Here is a 20,167-nt window from a genome sequence, read left to right as displayed (position 1 = left end):
TACAGTCTTTGCCGCTGTCTCCATGTGACACCAGATGTTTGCGTTTTGTTCCCCGCCCCTCACAGACACACCTCTTGTCTAAGTTTCTGGACACCTACTAAGTGCTCAAAAATTCCGATCAGTTCATACCCTAATCTCAAGTTAATGCAGTCAAACACCATTTCGAGGTTCCAACCCTAAAGACTGCCCTCCAGTCCAGATGGATGCAGCAAGTTCCAGGCCACCCGTAATTTTGACAGCTCTAATGAGAAACTACAATGAGTTAATATTTGATATAGTCTAGAAAGGCTCTTGGAACTCTGCAAGACAGTCTCTTCATACATCTTGGCTTATTACAAAAGAGACAGTTAAGGAACAGCTGATGAGGTAACACAGGGCAACATCCAAAAGAAAAGGCAAAAAGGTTCCATGCCTTTCACAGCATCACTATGATCACATAGATGTTTTCACCAACCAAGATGTTCCCAACATCTGTTCATTGGTTTTGTTGAACCCAAATGTCAGTCTCATTTATTTCCCTTCCCTATAGGTTCATGAATGGAGTTAAGTATTTTCTTCTTATAATTTTTTGATCTTATTAATGACTATCTCTATGTGACCCTATATAAAGAGTCTTTATTCTAAGCTACCAAATTAATATAAACTCAGGCATGTGTAAAAGGAGGTCACTTTAAATAACAACTGGCACCCTATCACTCAAGAAATTGCAGTTTTTAGAAGATCTAAAATCAAATTTTATTTTTATTATACTCCCCAGAAATATTTCCTTTAGAAGTTGGCTAGATGGGGCATTTTAAAAAATTTAAACTTAACAAGATAAGGATATCTTTATAACAATGTTGTTATTAAATACAGTGTAGGAGGTAGTAGTCAATAAAACATGACCGGGAAATAATTACCAATGATAGGAACTGGGAAGGAAAAGATAAAACTATTGTCATTCATATATAATAAAATAATCTTGCCGGGCGGTGGTGGCGCACGCCTTTAATCCCAGCACTCGGGAGGCAGAGGCAGGTGGATCTCTGGGAGTTCGAGGCCAGCCTGGTCTATAAGAGCTAGTCCAGGACAGGCGCCAAAGCTACAGAGGAACCCTGTCTCGAAAAAACCAAAAAAAAAAAAATAATAATAATCTTAAATGAAAAACCAAGAGAATAACCAAGTTAATATAGCACAAAAGCTGTGTAAATTAAGTCACTTGACATAAGATAAATTTTAAAAATATCACAGTTCCAGAAGGTACTTTGCAAACTTAAAAAGGAATTAAGCAACCAAGACTTCTACCCAACTATGACACCTGTGAACATCAATGACCAGCATGGCACAATAACACTACAGGTGCAGTAGTGGCATACATACCTTGGTGGTAACCAACAGCTCTCTAATTCGACTTAAGACCTGCTCAACAAAAGGGACAACATGCTTGGTACTAGAAACATAGCTAACTATTTAGTGCTAGGAAAATCATGGTTATTGGAGGAAAACAGAAATTTTTTACAATACTAGTTTTAAAATATTAGTTTTTCTAAAAGTTGACAAATAAAACCTTAGTCCCTGTCTTTAAAATCAAGCCAAATAATAGTGTAGAACTACTATAAATTCTATATTTATAATCTGCAACTCTATACTTTATATACTTCACAATATAGAAGTTAAGAGCAGGAGTACCTGAGATGAAGTCTTGAGAGTGCCTCTTAATATTATGTGAATTAATATACAAGTTACACTCAACATGTATTTAATACAATCACTACACAGTAAGTTTTAAGTCTTTTCTCCTACTACACTGGTTTGAACTAATATGTCTCCACCAAGAGCAAATTAAAGGCTTAATCCCTAAATTGGTACAATTGGATGATAGTGGTAACTTTAAAAAGCAGGGCCCAAAGGGGGTCCTTAAATCATTAAGGTTTATGACTTAGAAGGAGGGCCATGACTCTAGTTCCTCTTTCTCCTGCCAGTTCTCATAAGCAATCAAGAATAAGCATACACACAGGGAATGGAAAGGTGCTGGTCATGAGTGCTGGCTGCTTGTTCATTCAGAGGACTGGCTTTCAATTCCCAGAATGTACATTGTGCAAACATCCAGCTGTAACTCCAGTTCCAGGGAATCCAATTCCCTCTTCTGGCCTCTGTGGATACCACACACATGTGATACCCAGCCACACACGTAGGTAAAACACCCGTACAATCTGGTCCAATGCCAGCCGGACCCTAAATTATTTCTCCGGACCAGAGGAAGGCGTGGGATCAAAGACACAGCACACATGGCTTTATCAGGAGGGAAATTCTCAGTGATTCCTCATGAAATCCTGAGTTCACATCCTGAAAATTCCTCTGTTTATTCTCCAAACAGCCTTATATACCAAAATATATATTGAAGGGGAAATTCGTTAGCATTCTGTTTCCTAGGTAACCAGGTGAATGGTTGTGGTCATTTCCATATCTACCAATGCCTGCACTGTCACATGTCTTCCTGCTCTGTATGCCAGCTATGTCACATAGGCTGAATTAACATCTCTTTTCAGGCATCCTCCAAATTACAAAGAAAGAGCAAAATAACATCCTGATGCCTTGTTAAGGATGGCGACAGGCTAGGTGACCGACCACCTCCTTTGTGGCAGGTGCAAACTGTGGACCTGGGATTCTGGTCGCCATACTATGTAGAAATATGCACCTACACCATACAAATAAAACAAAAGTAAATATATCTTTATAAATAAGTATATATGGGAGTGCTAATATTTTCTTATTTTCCTCAGTTATGTGTATACATTTCACAATGGAGTTCAGAGCCTAATGTAGTTAAAACCAGCTAAATTTCTAATAGAAAATAATATGCTACAGAAAATGTCAGTCTAAATCACCAAATAAGTAGGAACTAAGCCAATAAAAAAGCATACTGTAATCACAGAGAAACATAAATTTTTGAAGTTAATCAAATGAAACTTAATAAAAAGAGACACATTAATGTGATAAAGCTATTAATTTCCCCCAAATTTGTCTATAAATTTAATGTATTTATAATTAAAGTCTCATCAGAATTCAGTAGGAACTTGAAGTGATTCTAAATATGACTTGAAAGTTTGAGTAGTTGTGGAAAGCTAAGCAAGTTCAAGAAGAAAGAGTAAAAGTACCTATTATAAGGCTTCAATAAGTAAAAAATATCACAGATTAAGCTCTGGGTGGTGGAGCATGCTTATAGATCTAACCACTTGGGAGGCTGGGTGTGACAAGATCATCTGCACCCAAAGTTCAAGACAACCTGCTTAAGCTAACAGTACTCCCCACCTACTCCCAGCTGAAATGCTATAGGAATTCCTAAAGCCAGTAGCCTTTAAGTCAGCCATCCACTTGGGTGTGGCCTCCTATACTATTTATGCTGATGCATGTCCACCTTTTCTTCCAGCTGCGGGATTTGGTTGCTGTTCTCCGTTCAAGCAGAAGACTGTGATTTGTGAGTCTACTCCTAAATAAATAACCCTTTATTATTCTCAATTCTGAGCTGTGTGAGATTTCTTTTAAGCATCTTTCTTCATTCAAATGAAACAAATAACTAAATAAGTAGCATAGAACTTGAGCAGGGGCACATAGATCTAATGAAACAACAGAAACCAAGTGAATACATCACAGACATTTTTATCTATGATACTATTTCTCTCTGTCCCTATCACTATCTTTCTATATATATGTTATCATAGACAAAAAGTCTAACTGTAGACATAAGCATGCTGATCATATCTTCCGAGATTATGCTGCACTAACATCCCATTCTATAGTTTCAGTGGTTTATGACAATAGACATTATTTCTCAGTCACAAATCTGTGATCAGATAAAAGAATGCACTTTCAATTTAATAAAGTTTATCCAATGGCCTATAATTTCTGCCCTTCTTGATGAAGACATGGTAACAACAAGTTTACTACTTCTTTTGGAGAAATGAAACAAAACTCTTTTATTTAAAATATTTCAACTTGAATTTGAAAAAAAAATTCTCTTGGAAGAATTTGGCAACCCCAACTAGAATGAAAGTCCACAAACACAGATGACACAATACTGTGTCAGAGGAGTTGTGTGTAGAGGAAGCACAAGGTGGAACTGGCAATTTTGAAACTGTTTTTCCAAGATGACAACTACCACCTACACACCTCTGGTCTCCTTTAGATAAAAATATCTCACCCCATTGGCTCTTCTGCAACACTGGGAGTTGGTGTCAAACAAGGAAAGTGTCTAAATGTTTTCTGTTACTATACTTTCTACTGCTCTTTGGTAGCCTGTTAAGTTTTCTTAAGGTTCAGAAACTGCAGCCTTTTTAGCAAATACCACTGAAAACCCTTATATATCATGCTCACTGCTGACAAGTTCCTTGATTCAAAGATCAAACTTAGAGGGCTCTGAGGGAGAATGGATGCTATATACTTGTAAATATATTCAAGTAAATTACATAAAAGACAACTTTTCCCATGCTATACTGTTGTCATCTAGTTAGAAGTTTCCTCAAAGACCTTGAGAAGTTTCATAATCCAAAATATGTTTAAAAATAATAATTAGATGGAAGGTTTGGTGGTTTGAATGAAAATGCCTCCTGTGTGTTCATATTAACCATATGTTTGGTCCCTAGTTGGTGGAACTGTCATGGGAAGGATTAGGGGGTGTGGCCTTATTGGAGGAACTGTGTCACTTGGGAGTAGGTTTTGGGTTTTCAAAAGCCCAGGTTGGCTTCAATTCCACTCTCCAATGTGGAGATAAGATACAAACTACCTGTGATCTCTCTACCACCAGGCCTGTCTGTTCCCATGCTTCCTGCTATGATGGTTGTTGATCACCCTCCGAACCTGTAAAAAAGCTCACAATCAGTACTTCCTTTTATAAGTGCCTTACTCACTGTGTTTCTTCACAGCAGTAGAAATGTAATTAAGACCTAGTATAGTGATATTTCATTTTTTTTTTTAACAAATAAAGCTTGCCTGAACATCAGAGTGCAGAGTTAAGCCACTATAGGCCAGGGAGTGGTGGCACACTCCTTTAATCCCAGGTCTCGAGAGACAGAGGCAGAGGCATTTCTGCGAGTTCAAGGCCACTCTGGGCTACAGGAGGTTAAATTTATCTAAAAGAGAAACAGAGGTCACAGAAAAGTGATCCCTGCACTTCGGATCCCACTTTTGTATTCCAGCACTAGGGAGCTGGAGACAGGAGTGATATGGGTGGGCAGAGAGAGAAATATAAGGTGGGAGGAGACACGAGCTCAGTGCAGTCTGCTTATCACCTGGGCAGGATGCAGTCTGAAGAGACAGATAGTCTGAGAACAGGATTGTCCCTTCAGTCTGAGCATTGGTAGAGGTAAAAGGTCTCTCTACTTGTTGGCCACACTGCTTCTCTGATCCTTCAGCTTTCACCCCCTTAATATCTGACTCTGGGTTTTATTTATTAAGACCAATTAGAATTAGTGCAACAACAGAGAATTTTTTAAGTTGTCTTTAATTTCCATGTGAGGCCGATAAACGATTTTATTCTTTTCCACTAAACAATTCGAGTTGTTGATAAAAATATCTGATTGTGATATAATAGATGTTGTTGAAACTATTTGGTGGGCTATAGTTTGCCTAGTCAATCCCAAGTGTATAACCTTGCACAAGTTACAGGGCCTCTATGTGTCCCATTTCCTTCACTTGTAAATGACAGTTACAGTTACAGCCATGAGGGATTGCGGGGCAAATGAAAGGCAAATGCTTTGGAAACCTTTGACCATCACTTGATGCTTAGAATCAATGAGAACATGGGATAATTATTAGGGGAAACTTTGCCTTAAAAATTCTTCAAACCATTATAAATACAGCATAACAAAGCAAAGAAACCCACCTGTCACTTGCAGCTATCCTTAAGGAAGAATAAGAAAACCCATATCTAGACTATTGTTTCAATCCATCTCACATATGAATGCTGTTTTGGGTTTAAGTTTAGTGAATTTAGTAAGTCGGGAATTCAGATTAAGGAAATATTGAAATTTGTGAGGTAAGGACCATTATACCTGCTCAAAACCTTCACTGTCTATTACCTCCCTCGTGAATTTAACTTTACATTATCCTAAATTCTCTATAATACACTTACCAGTAATATTTCCAGTGTTGTCCATCTTGTCCCTGATTGATATTATTGCATTAATCACCATTGCTTAAGTATATCACATCTTTTTCCTTTTAGCCTTGTTATGAATTCCCTTAGTTGACCTTTGTACTTGCCTGGAGCTCCACTTCTTAAGGCCACTCAATTCCCAGGTCTTTTTGAGCGCTTTCCTTCAATGAATTCACCACGATCTATATTTTTCTTTTGTATAGAGAGTAACATGAGAGACCTCTTTTCCTCTCATTGCTTTTTTTTTAAAAAAATGGCATTATCTGTATCCACACTTTGATCATGTCTTTGCATGCAAGGGTTCAACTACAGAATTGTCTACCTCAGAGTCTGGCTTCAGACCTCACAGAGAATACTTTTGTTTGCCTCTTTGTTTGTTCTGCTTTTTGAGATGTAGTCGAGACTGGCTTCAGACTTACTGTGTAGTTTTCACTGGCCTGATCTTCAATTCACAATTCTCTTGCCTTGGATTCTGTAGGACTGGGATTATAGTCATGTGTCACCACACCCAGTGTCAAGCAAATGTGCTTTTCACCCCCTTGGTAATGAAGCACTTCAAAGTCAATTTGACATTTATGTTTGTCTTTCATTTCTCTCTTTCTAGCAAATTCTTATGCCATTAAAAACTCTTTAAACCAGTACTGTATAGGTGTTGTACCCTGACTGCTAGAGGTAAACTATCTTTCCCCATATGTCAGATATTTTTTATTTGATCAATGACTGTGCTCTAAGTGAGACTCTGGGTAAGAAAAACAATAAGAAAATTTGGTTTCTGTTTCTATACTTGCCCACACTTACATTAGCTACACTTTGTGTTGGTACAACACAGTACCCAACCAAACAACTTCGGGGATATCAGATTTATTTTGGATCACTGTTTAAGTTTTTAAAATAGGTTCATTTATTTTATTTTATATGTATGAGTATTATTAGGATGTGTATGTGTGCAGCACATGAAGGCCTGATGCCCAGAGAGGTAAGAAAATGATCAGATCTGGAATTAGGTTATGGATTGTGAGGTTTCATATCGGTGCTGAGAATCAAACCTGTGTCTTCTGAAAACAACAAATGCTTTTAAACAGTGAGCCATGTCTTAAGCCTCCCACTCCTGTTGCTTCAAAAGGTTCAAAATCCATGATTGCTTGACCTCATGTAGAGCAGAACATCACGGTGGCAGGACATGATGGAGGACACACTTTTACTTTTACTTTGATGAGGACAGAAAGTAGCGTAGGCCAGAAGAAGATCAGGGCAAGATATGACTTGAACAACATACTATTGGAGGAAGGGGCAACTGTGGGTGATATGTAAAATGAATTATGAATTATATATATAATTATGAATTATATATAATATATATATAATTATATATATATATTTAAAAAGGAATAAAGAAAAACATGCTGTCTATGAATTACTGATTCCAGTCAGACCCTAATTTCTATTGTTCCATCAATTCCCACTAGTCTATTAGATTTTGACTCCATTAATGAATTAAGATACTGATTAGATCATTGCCCCAGGATCTGCACATACCCTCACAGACACATTTAAAGTTAAACTTTCCTAATCTCCGAGGCAGTTCTTAATCCAATCAAGTGAACAATCAAAATTAATCATCACACCTGTAAATTATTAATGACATCTATTCTGACTATGATACAAAGTTATCATGAAGACAAATACATCTAAAATGTTATATACAAATGGCTGTTCTTACTGTAGGTCTCGTGTCCCATGGAATAACCAAGGTACGGGTTTGCTGCCCTTCTAGAGCAAGTATATTAAAGGATAATTTTATATATTAACCAAACTCAATAACATTTATTCTAGAAATAGCTTCTGAAAACATAAAATTTTTTGTCAAATAAATAATAGTAAATATATAAAAAAAAGATGTAGTTAATATAAGAGGTATTTGGGGAAAGAAATCCAAATTTTTTAAAATTCCATGTTTGTGGAATGTATATAATGTGCCAAAGAGCATCCTATGGCAATGCAAAGAAATAGAGCAAGCAAGATATCCACTTGTCACTGAGGAATGAGAATCTATTCTTGTGAAAGTCCAGTACACACAAATTAATATAAAGGTGTTTTGCTGAAGTCTCTGAAGGGCCAGCTACATAACACAAGAGACTTATTCTAACCGTATCTGGAAAGATTTCAAGAGGAGAACTACTTTTGGGATTTGAACTTCAGTTAACTAGGGTGAAGAGAAAAGTTTTCAAAAGAAAAAAAGTGCCAATCCATTGGGCTATCCGTGCATTTGTGGAGCATGACTGAGACACTCAGGAGGCCTTGAAGAAGGATCATCAGCAGATGGGGGCCAATCTGGGCTACACAGCAGGACTTCATTCCAGATAAACAAATGGTTAATTTTGATCGCCAACTTGACAAAATCTAGAATCACCCATGAGATAATCCTCTCTAACCACCTATGAAAGATTTTTTTATTTTGTTTAGGTTATTTGAAATGGGAGGATTCACCATCAACGTCCACAATGCCTTCCAATGGCCTATATGTAAGAAAATCCAAGACACATGCTTTTGCTTTTTGGTAGTTTCACTTCACAGCTTGTTGGCCAGTTCATCTACTCTGTTGCTGTCATTGCCACTGCTGCTGCCAGACTTCATTGACATCAGAAGCCAGTTTCTTTGAGCTTCCAGTAACCAAAGACCAGTGACTCTTTAGGACTCCCCTAGGTCTTCAGCCTCAGACTGGGACTGTTAAGCTTCATCATGACCTGAAAAGCTTCAGTGTGAAGACAGCCATTGTTGGACTGACTAGTCTGCATGTGTAAGCCAATCTAATAATCCCCTTTTTATATAGTCATATATTGGTTCTAATCATCTAATCAGATTAATCAAATAAATAAATAAAATTAGATGAATAAAAAGTTAGACTTGCTCCAGAAAAGACGACACAGAAAGTACAAAGTGTACTCTGGGAACAGAAAGCAGAACTGAATTCCTTCACTTTACAGTGTTTTCTCAAAACTGGAAATAATAAGGAATGTTTATAGCAAAATGTCTCCACATAAATGAACCCTGTTGGAAGAGGATCTCCTAGCTACAATCAATCAAACTTACCTTGCAACCTTTAGAGAACTGTGGAGCCAGAACCATCCAGCTAGACTTTGCCAACTTATGACTCACAGAAACGTTTAAATAAGAAATGATGTCATTCATTAGCTAACAGTAAACAATACAAAGGTGAAAAGTGAAAAGGCTATTTCAGACTTCTCCCCATCCATAGAGATCAGAACTGAATTTGAGTTAACCACGGTTGAGACAGTCCTGAGTCCCATGGAGACAAGTGCAGCTACTCATCAGTATGCACTAGAAAGCCACCGCAGGCCTTCACATTTCTGTTTCCCCTTTAACTGCAGTACAGCGCTGGGCTTGTATGAAACGACAAACTGATGTTTTAGTGTGCTATATTTCAGTGCAAAAAGGAGAAAGTTCTTTGTAACCTACAGACTTTGTGGATCAAGTACAATCATATGTGCAGATTTGTTTTTTGCTCAGCGTTGTGGGTGGTTTGAAAAATCGTGTATTCCCCTTAAATTTATAGAATCCTTCTTCATAAAAAGGGGAAAAGGTCAAATTAGCATTCACTCAGTACAAGTCAAAACAAAATGGATGTATGGTTTTGGGCTTAGCATACTTAGTTATCTGAAAGTGACGTACTCTTTAATACAGACAATATTGTTAGTTTCCTAAAACTGCTTTTCAGCTTTTGTCCTGCCTCTCAGGTTAGAATAAGGCTTATCAAGCATAGGTCTCCAGACTGTCTTCAATAACTTCGCATTTTAGGGCTGCTTTAGAGGTTGGTTTAGGAAAAGTGCATGGGCTGAGTAGCTGGATCAGAGTTTCTAAGTTTTCACCCCAATTCCCCGCGTTCTTTCATTAACCTTGGTCTTTGGGCTCCTTTCTCCTGCACTGGAGGACTTGTGTGACCCGCAGGGCAGGAAGTGCTGTGGCCAGCAAAGTTTCCCGCCGGCGGAGTCGGCATTCCTGGGAGGGGCCTGGACGCCGGTAGACGGGGCTTGGTTTCCTGTGGGCGTGGTTTAGTGCCCTAGGAGGGGCGGGACGCGCGGGAGATTTGAACTTTCCTGCCGCCCAGTCTGTGATTCAGGAAGTGAAGTTGCTTGGTTGTTTTTCAATAGGACCCTGAAATTGTCAGGAGCTCTGGACGGTCTGCAGAGATGGTGGAAGGGCCAGGCTGTACTCTGAATGGAGAGAAGATTCGGGCGCGAGTGCGACCAGGTCAAGCAGTGACCGGCCTGCGGGGACGAGCTCTGCAGAGCCTGGTGGGCACTGCGTTGCTCCCCGGAGCCTCTCCAGCTGAGGTCTCTCCCCAGGTGAGTGAGTCCTAAGTCCCTTTTGGAGTCTGCAGTGGGAAGTTGGAGTGGCAGAAGAAACAGCTTGTTTCTGGGACCTGTGGTCTCTGCATCTACCCTGTTCCCCTTGTGCTAGGACCTGTGTTTCCCAACATTTATCGTTACCTGGAAAGGGAGTGAGTCCTAGCCAGAAGCTGACTAACAATGCCAGTGCTAGATCCAAGGAAGGCCACATCTGTAAGTCAGTCCTCAAAAGGTGTCTTCTGATGCTTACCGTCTACTTTCACTGACAATATCATCGGATTTGTGCAACGTCTGGTGCCTTTCTTCACATTGTAAGACTGAACCTTTAACATAAAATCCTAGCACCTTTGCTTGCCTAAAAACCTGCAGTTGATAAGTAATACATAATTCTAAAATTGCACATGGAAAATTTAGCACTAAATACTCACTCAGTTGAATATTGCCATCTAATGAAGGGGCAGTAAAACCTACTTCTGGTTTCCTTAAGTGAATTTAGGTCTTTTAAAAGTAAATTGTAGCACAGCTTCTTGCCACTCAGGCGTACACTGCAGATGGCTAGATAGTCATTTAGTAAGAACTAAGAACTATACTAAAAAATATTCTGATTAAACTATCATGCTTTTAAAGCCCTTTCGATGTGTGGTTGATTGTATTTCATGGATACTTGCAATATTGTGCTGTGCTTCAATTTCTCTTGCAAAGCCTTCTCATCACCTTTGGTCTAGGAAAGAAGTTTTCTGCTATGAAATTGGCATATGTTCCCAACTTGAAAGAAATGAGGAAAACATATTTTCAAGCTGAGAAAAAAATGTTTTCGATCTTTCTAACAGTTGTGCTTCTGTTTATTTTGACTTGATATGTCAGTGAGTGCTCTGTACTTTTTAAAAAAAAAATTATCATGTTTTTCAAAGTTATTTCAGAGTACTATGGAGATCCATCCATGTTAATGGTTCCTCCAAAATATTAATGTTGATGAAGATCACTCATTCAGCAAAATTTTGAATATCCTTTAAGTACCAGAGTACAGGGAGGCGAAAGTAAGTTTGCTTTTATACTAGAGTTGGGGATATGCATTCAATAAAGGATAACATAAAAATTTACATTTACAAATTAACATCTACAAATGGATAGAACCACAGAGGAAGGCTGTGGTTCTCTGTTAGGACATTGGGAGACAAGAGAAGTCTCCCCTGGGGAGGTCACACAACTGATATATGAAGGGGGAATAGGAGATAAAGAGTTCTTGGGATGAAGGTGGGCCAATATAAAGAAAAATACCATTCAAGGGCCAGAAAGAAAAGCTGTGTGTATGTATGTAAAAGGATATGTAGTAGGAGGCTGCTTGTTTGTTTCCAGCTGCTCAAAATAATCACACAGAAACCATATTATTTGTGATACTGTTTGGCCAATAGCTTAATTATATTTCTGGCTAACTCATATATCTTAATATAACCCATTTCTATTAATCTGTGTATTGCTTAATTTAACCTATTTCTATTAATCTGTGCATTGCCATGAGGCTGTGGCTTACTGGATAAAGTTCCATCATCTGTCTCTGACTGGACTACATGGCTTCTCTCTGTCTGACCCTGCCTTCTTTCTCCCAGCATTCAGTTTAGATTTCCACACTAGCTCTACTCTTCCCTATCTGCCCAAGCCAGTTTCTTTATTCATTAACCAAAAAAAAAAAAAAGCAATACATAGAAGGACCTCCCACATCAAGGATGAGATAGGAAGATGGCTTTATATTAAAGCTGATAGGCAGATTATAAAGACTTCCATATACCACATGTGGGACATGTATTTTTTGAATTTAATTTTATTTTTTGTGTTTGCTTGTTTATGTGGTTGCATGTGTGTCAGAGCGTAAGATGGGACAGCTGGCAGGATTAGCTCTTTTTCTACCTAGTGTGGCTTCCAGGGACCAAACCAAACTGACATCTTCAGCCTTAGGTGCTGTACCATTTACCTGCTTCACATTAGGGATGTTTCTTCCTTAGGCATCATGAGAAACCCTGCATTGTAGTTAAGATTTATTTACAGTTTGAATGGAAACCCTGTATATTGAAGAAGAGAAAAAAAAAAATGGAAGAAATCTCAAGTAGGCATTGCAACGGTCCAGGGGAGGACCTTGGGCTCAGCTGTTGATGGTAGAAATTAAGGGAAGAAAGCCAGTTGCTATTTCAGAAGCAGAGACTGTAGGACTTAGCAATGCTTCAGATATGCCCATCCTCAGTGATACCATGCTCTATATCATCCAACAATAGTGGTTTGTGATGGACTCTGTTCTAGTTACTGGGAAAATAAAACCAAAGAAGAGTCTTATTGCAAGAAATCAAGATTATGTCTTAAATAATCATCTCATTGATAGTTAGGCAAAATAGTATTAACAATTGCTTTTAGGTTTATCTTGATTAACTGCAACAAAACATGGGCATAGCTAGGCATAAGAAAGAATAATACCACAATAAAGATAAACCCGTTGGTACAGAAAAGGAATATGGGGCCTCAAGGTGAGCTGAACTCAGTTAAACACTCTCACATGTAGTAAGGTGTCGGGCCAAGATTTGCTCTCTTTTCAGACTTCAAAACAAATACTTTTATGCATGTTACAGCAGATCAGTAATAAAAGATTCAGTAATGGAGTGCTTAATGCATTGGTACACCTTAAGGCCCTGTACGTGAGAGTGATTTCTTATTAACTGAAGAAGTATGACCTTGGGTTTTGGCGGTGTCCTCCACCATTTAAATTTTGTTCACCTCCGTCAATTACCTGCTCTGATAATTCTCTTCATTGCTGTGTTGAGATGGCACCAAAGAGTGCATCTTGATAACCTAATATAAGTGCTTTATTAATGGTTGAGCAATGATTAGAGTCCCTTGGCAACAGTACTCACTGAGCTATAGTCCGCAAATAAATAGCCCTGCATTTAAAGCTATTACGGATAATGCCTTAATAGAAAGAAGAACTAATTATTGGAATAGAGCCTTGTCATTAGGATGAAGGATCTGCTTCTGTCGACATTGGATTGAACATCAATATGAAATTAATAATGTGGCTTTCAGTAAAATTCTAAATACTCCCTTGTGGCTTCATTTTCTGGGCCTTTGATCTATAAAAGCATAGTAATAACCTTTGTAAATATCAACAGTCTTTTGCATTTGAGAAGGATGTTGGATCTGTACTAAATTTCATTAAAATATGGACCATTGTCACAAACTTCTGGCACGATCATTATTGTAACAGATGACCCCCTGTTTCTTCAGCATATATGCCAAGTAGCTAAAGCTGTTTAATGTTTCCACTGCTGGCTTGAAATGATTAGTTTTCTCAAAGCAGCATTTAAAAATAATTGCATACTGTATTCTTTACAGTACTATAAATATGAAAAAAATAACAAAAGAGAGCTAAGGAAATATTAAGTGGCCATTTAGCATAAAAGATTCGAACTTCAGATAATCATTCCAAAAACCAAACATAAAACTTCTTACCTCGGGAGCTCCTGCCAGGGTGAACCACTTACTCTGTTTATCATATAGCATTTCTCTTTGTTCTGGTTCCCCTCCTGCTGTGGCCACCCATCCTTATTTTGAAGAACGCTCCCTGTAGAAGATCTTGGCATCTGCCAGTCATCCACACGCTGTATTACTCTTCTAAGATGTGGGCCACTGTCTTGTCAGCTTAAATTCAGGCAACCGTGTAAGCATATTGCATGATACTCTGCTGGAGCTTGTGGTAGGAAACAATATCGGAATGTAAATGAACACGTCCAGCTAATGAGCTTTGAAGCGTCAATCCTCCAATTTTAATTGTTGGGTGGATATGGTATTTTAGTGAAATCAGTGTGTGATCTGCATGTGTTGTTAACTTCCTTTCATGAGAATAAAACTGTCTGTGCATAAGTATTTACTGATTAGAAACATACACTGGTTTTTCTGATGATTTCTTAAAGTGCCATACATGTCTTTAATATGTTACCTGCATGGAATCATCTGTATGATGCTTTAAAGCCTCATGAACAGGCTAGGCATTTAAATATGAGTTGAATGGATGGAGAAAAGCCAAGTTTTGAATAATGTAAAAGAGGCTAAGTATGTTTTTAGGAGTCTGTCTGGAGTTTCTTATGACCATGTGGACCTTTAGTTGTCTGTGTCATTTGGAGATATGTATTAGTACATCAAAGTAAAGACGCCCCAGAGTAAAAGTCTTCCCGCGTTCAAAGTAGAAAAAAACAAAGATGTTTTTTCTTGCCTTTTATTTGAAAGGATAAGCTAATCAAATATCCCAAAGGGTTTCCTTTATATTTTATAGGATATGTATTAAATAATTCTTGCCTTTTAAATGGATACTGATAATGACTTCTCTGGAGACTCGAGGTCATTATTATAGCACCCAGCATTTCACAGACTCAGGAAGGGTAACGACATAGATTCTATATATTCTATAGATGATAGTGGCGAGTTGTCTATGGCCATTGTAGCTTTGATCCAACATTGTTTCAGATGCTGTAAAGAACATCTGGTCATCTTTACTTTTGCTACATCCCCATCTGGAGATGCTTGTCCTCGCATCTGACTCTATTTGATCAAGGGCAAACCAGAGGACCTAAAAGCTCTTAGCTTTAGTAGTTAGCAAAATAAACGTTTTTGTGGTTGCTCCTCTTTTTCCTGGAGCACTGCTTTCCCAACAGACCCACTTATGGTAGAGTATGTGAGAACACCTGCTTCTTTTATGAAGAGGGTGTGATCCGTTGATATCATTAGGTGGGTTACAGTGTGTTTAGCCTTGGCAAAAGTTCTCAAGGGTGTAGAACACGTTTTCATCTATGGACCTAAAGACATTATTTTAGATCTTGGGAATCATTTTGAAATTAGGGTTTTTGAGTGTTTCAATTGATAGATAAGTGACCTATAATTTTAAAAAGTATATTACGGCAACTACGAGGGTGGATAGGACATTCTCTGCGACAACAATATACAACTGAATGGAAGTCAAAACATTTGTCTAGGAAAGTCTCATTTTTCTCTGAAAAGTTCATCTTCCTAGTTCACCCATGGATAGGCAAGATAAATGGTAATCAGCACAATAAATCATGTGCTGTCTCTGAAAATATATGTTGCTTTGAAGATTTCATATTATTAAGCCACTTGAAAATGGGAAGGTGAACCCTACTCAATCATACTTAAAATTGTGGCAAAGGAGATTTTCATCTCTATTTCAGACAAAGAAAGGAAAAGGATCAAATGCTCAGATAACACAGTAACAGGATTATAAGGGTCAACATGAGAAAGTCAAATACGTATTGGGCAATTGTGTGTAGTTATAGCAAAGATAATAGCTTTCTGGAAATTAATTTTTGAATCTGTCTGGGCAACAGAAGCTTGTAGAAAGAGGTAATGACCTTAGATTCCACAGCAGGACAACTGAATATCTTGTAAATATCTTAGGTTTATTGCAACAGCCTTGCCCAGTCTTTATGCAGAAACTCACGAAATGAGATGGTACCGAAGAAGAAGCAGAGAAAAATATATAAAGGGGCTTGCTGGAGACAGTCAAGTAGAGTTGAAAATTTTATTTTGCCCCAAGTGTTCCATAGAGTTGATTCTTTAAAAGTGACAGTGTCTTTGGGAATCAGATGTCTTGGGCAAAGCACCTGCATAATAGATAACTCAAATTTAAAAATGATCCTTACATGTCATTTTCCTCCAAAGATGAAATATCGGAGTACACTTTTTAAAGCCGTGTTTGAATGCCAAATGAACCTGTGAAACAGGGAGGTACAGCAGGATGGGGTTCTTCTTGTGGGCTAAACATGAGTCAATCTGATTGGAAAAGATCGCATAGAGGATAAAGTTCTCTACTCTAAGGGAAATTTGAAGGGGTAGTTTCAGAACTTTAACTTCCGTGTAGCCTTGGATAATCTTGTGAGTTGTGTTTCTTCCACTGCAAATAATTAGAAAATAACAGACTGTTTATTTCTTCTCTTTACTTTTTTTTCAAGAAATTTTGGTAATAGTAATTATAAAAGGGATGGTGGTGGAGACATAGTCCTATATTTTAAATCCAGTCCTGATTTTTAGGAGGGAAGGGGCAAAGGGTCTGTTTAATTCCATGAAGGTTACAAATATCCCCAGACACTGTAGATAGCCCTTGGGGATATTAGCTAAACAGAGTCACTGTCCCCAGGGAACGTCTATAGCTAGGGGAGGAATACAAGTCACAGCCACATAATAGTTCAGTGTAATAAGCACCATGGCAGTGGAGACGCAAACACTCTGCTAAGTGTGGCCAGCAGAAAGCCTCGCGATTATTCAATTCCCCAGGTTGGCAACAGGGAAATGTGGGAGCCAGAGAGGTTTATAAACTATATATATATACACACACATACATGGTAGGAATTATTCAATGTTTCCCTTTAATTCCTAAATACCTCATAAGGTTAAAAAACCAAAAAGAGCCAATTCTTTAGAACATTCAAGCTAAGATCGCACAGTATCTGTGGCTGGATGACTTTCTTCCGTGCTGAAGTCATTTGATCGTTGGAGGTCATTGTTTTTCATAAATAAGTATTTTCCCCATCTCTGTTCATTCCTCTGCCTGCCCTTCTGCTACCACCTACATTATACTTTTGACATTCATTGGGCCATAAACATTTTTTGAGCATGTTTAATTTCATAACTATTTCCAATTTTTCCTTGATGTCATAATGTATATTGTTTTTAGCTATGAAGAATAGGCGAAAATACCAGTAGGGCAAGTGAGACACATTTTACACCTTTAAGAATCTTGTTTGAGGCTCTCTGAGGCTCTCTCAGCCACGACAACGTATTTCACTTTTCACTGACAGCTGTGTGAAGATATATAATGGTCTCATGCATTTTAAGCATATTGGCCTTTATATTTTTGGATTCCTCCTCCTAGGCACAACGGAATTGATTTGCAAGGGCATATGGTCTCCTCTGAGTTGTTAATAAGCAAGTGGTCCAGGAATCATAAAGGTTTGAAGGACAACCCATGAAGGTTTTGTTTTATAATACGAAAAGGATAAAATTTTCACATTTCGATCTCTGTACAGTTTCTGATAGTTAGCAGTAGATGCACTAATGAATGCTTATGACCACCCTTGCTGCCTTGATTGATTACACTATGTGTGTGTGTTTATATGTATGTGTATGGGTATGTAGGGCAATAAAAATTTGTTGAAATCAACCCGAGTGTGGTGTTTTAGCTGCTCTTCATAGACTGTACATGGAACCATATTCTCCACCTTGTATGTTCTATATAGTCTGTAAGGCTATGGTTAGAAATTACCTGAGAAAAATCTAGAAGATGTTTTGGATCTCTCCCTAACAGGTATCGTAGCCCTGGGCGTTTCAATAGCCAAAAGTTTTGAATTCCATTAAAACTCATATTTTCTGTTTTCTTTTCTTTTCTGTAGGATGCTTCTGAGATATATGTCTGAGTATAGTGGTTTATCTTTGAAAGGTACCAAAAATTAGATGTGAATTTTACTTGTAAATATTTCAGTTCGCCAGTTATAACAATAAATAGTGGTACATTTGCTCCTCAATTAAACTTCAGTGTTCTAACGGTGGGACAGCTGTCCTTATAGAGTACAAAATATCTGTCATATATAGGCCAGGATTTTAGAATTTATATGATTAAAAATACCAGGAGAGTTATGATGTAGGTAAGCACAGGATTAACTAGGTAAGCGATCAAGAGTGTTTTCTTTCAGTGAGATGAGGACCCTTCATGGAGGAGATTTAGTTGGGCTAACTAGGTGTGCCTAGTTTTGTGCTATCAAATGCGATTTCAAGACCATCTTTTTCATAGATGTCTTTTGACAGATTTCAAATGAGAGGATGGACCTGATGATACCATTTGTGTTTGGACATTGGCTTCAACCTGAGAATGATAAGATGGGCTAATGTTCTTACGTGCTACACACAGTGTTTGAGGATCCAGGTCCCTGGGGGCTATATTGCTCTTAGTTTCCTGATTTATTCAGAAAACTTATCAGTCTGTAGATCAATACCACAGGTATGACTCCATACCAACTCCCCTTTATACCTGTGTTGTCTGTCCTCTGTCCTGGTATTAAATTCTGTGTCTCCATCAAGACCAGCACATTGTTTGTGCTTTGGCCTTCTCTTCTTGCTTCCTAAGGATGGTGCAGCGGTGCTGTGTTGTGTGGTTCCTTTCTGCGCCTGATTTTTTTCCATTGATACACAAACGCAGATCATCTCAAAATGAACAAAATTTGCTTTTCTCCACTTCCTCTCATCTCCTGCCTTTGTGCATTCACTCTGCCTCACTGCTGTGATTCCTGCTCTCTATATCGCAGGCCTTGTGCTCTTATCAGGTGTTTCCTGTTCTCACACCTCTAAATCTCTTTCTATGAATTACTCCTATATGGCTGAGTCCAGGGTCCAAGCTCAGACTTTGTCTTACTTGGCTTGCCAGCAGCCGCTGACATGTCCTCTTCCTTGAAGCATTTTTTCCACGCATATATCTCTGCCTCCCACGTGCTTGTATTAAAGACATGAGCCTCCACAGCACCAGACACCTCAACTTTCACATGTCTCCCACCAAACCCACCTTTTCTGTCCTATATATTTTCCTCAGGTCTCCCTGTGACGTCTCTCTTATGGTTCATGCCCCAAACTAATCATCCCAGCTCTCCATCTCTTCTGCTCTTCATTCAGTTCATCTGCAAATACTTTGCTTGATTTTCAAAACGTGTTTAAGAATTTGGCCATTTTCAGGACGCTGGACCTCATTGATCCAGATCCTTATGCTCTTCAGCTGGATCTTGGCGGTTGTCTCAAGGAATATTCAGATTCTAACCTTCAACTCCTTCAGCCAAATCCAACAACCACTGATTTCATTTCAAATACTAATATAGACCATATTTTTGCTTTACTCCATTAAGAAGAAAAAGCCACTGCACGAATTGGACCTTGGACCACACAATCAGATTCCTTGTATATGTCAAATCTCACTTATCTTATCCCACGAGTTCTCTCTGCAGAGGCCACCCTGGCCTGTGACACAAGAGAGGCATTGATTGCACTCTTATTCCTTTTACCAAAGCCATGGCTCACTCCCTTACATCCTTTACAACTTGGGCAAATGCCAGTTCCCCTTTGAAATTATTTAAAATTGCAGCTGGCTGCACCCTCCTGGCAACCTTGATCTCTTCATCTCTATTTCTTTTTTTCAAATATCCTAAGAAATCATTCTCATACTCCTCTCCCTGTCCTTTCCCTACTAGAGGATGAATGCCACAATGGTGGAGGAATTTAGTTTGTTCTACTTATTGATACCTGCCCAACTTCTAGAATACAGTCTGAAATATAGAGGGAAGTCAACAAACTTTTCTGAAATGAACTAATCCAATTAAACAGTCATAAATCAGCCATGTGTAATGGAAAGAGTTGTCTTTCGAGATGTCATGTGCCACTTTGGATGTCAGCTGTAGACAAAGCGAAGAGAATAGCATGAACTGTCATAGCAGTTGGCATCTACAGTTTTTATGTAAGTGATGTAAGTTCTTGTCAAAGCTGTTAATTTAGCAATTTGAGGAAGCTTCACATGAGACAATTAAAACTCATTTACCACTTTATGCGTATTGTGACAGCCTCCGAGTCCTTGCCAAGAGCT

At 38.4% G+C, this 20,167-nt stretch overlaps 1 protein-coding gene across 1 annotated transcript in view; it reads left to right on the top strand.

Annotated features, from left to right (window-relative positions):
• The first annotated feature begins 10,226 nt into the window (after positions 1-10,226).
• Positions 10,227-20,167, top strand: part of Neil3 (nei like DNA glycosylase 3) — a 44,247-nt gene continuing 34,306 nt past the window's right edge. The window contains exon 1 of the mRNA XM_041673909.1: positions 10,227-10,497. Coding sequence (XP_041529843.1) covers positions 10,342-10,497 — 156 coding nt within the window. The 5' untranslated portion in view covers positions 10,227-10,341. The remainder of the gene's footprint in view (positions 10,498-20,167) is intronic.

Source organism: Microtus oregoni, unplaced genomic scaffold (genome assembly GCF_018167655.1).
Source record: "Microtus oregoni isolate MIOR12 unplaced genomic scaffold, Mior012 000024F_ref0000369, whole genome shotgun sequence".
Taxonomy (NCBI): Eukaryota; Metazoa; Chordata; class Mammalia; order Rodentia; family Cricetidae; genus Microtus; species Microtus oregoni.
Note: the sequence above shows the minus strand (reverse complement) of the source record. Positions and strands in the feature narration are given on the sequence as shown.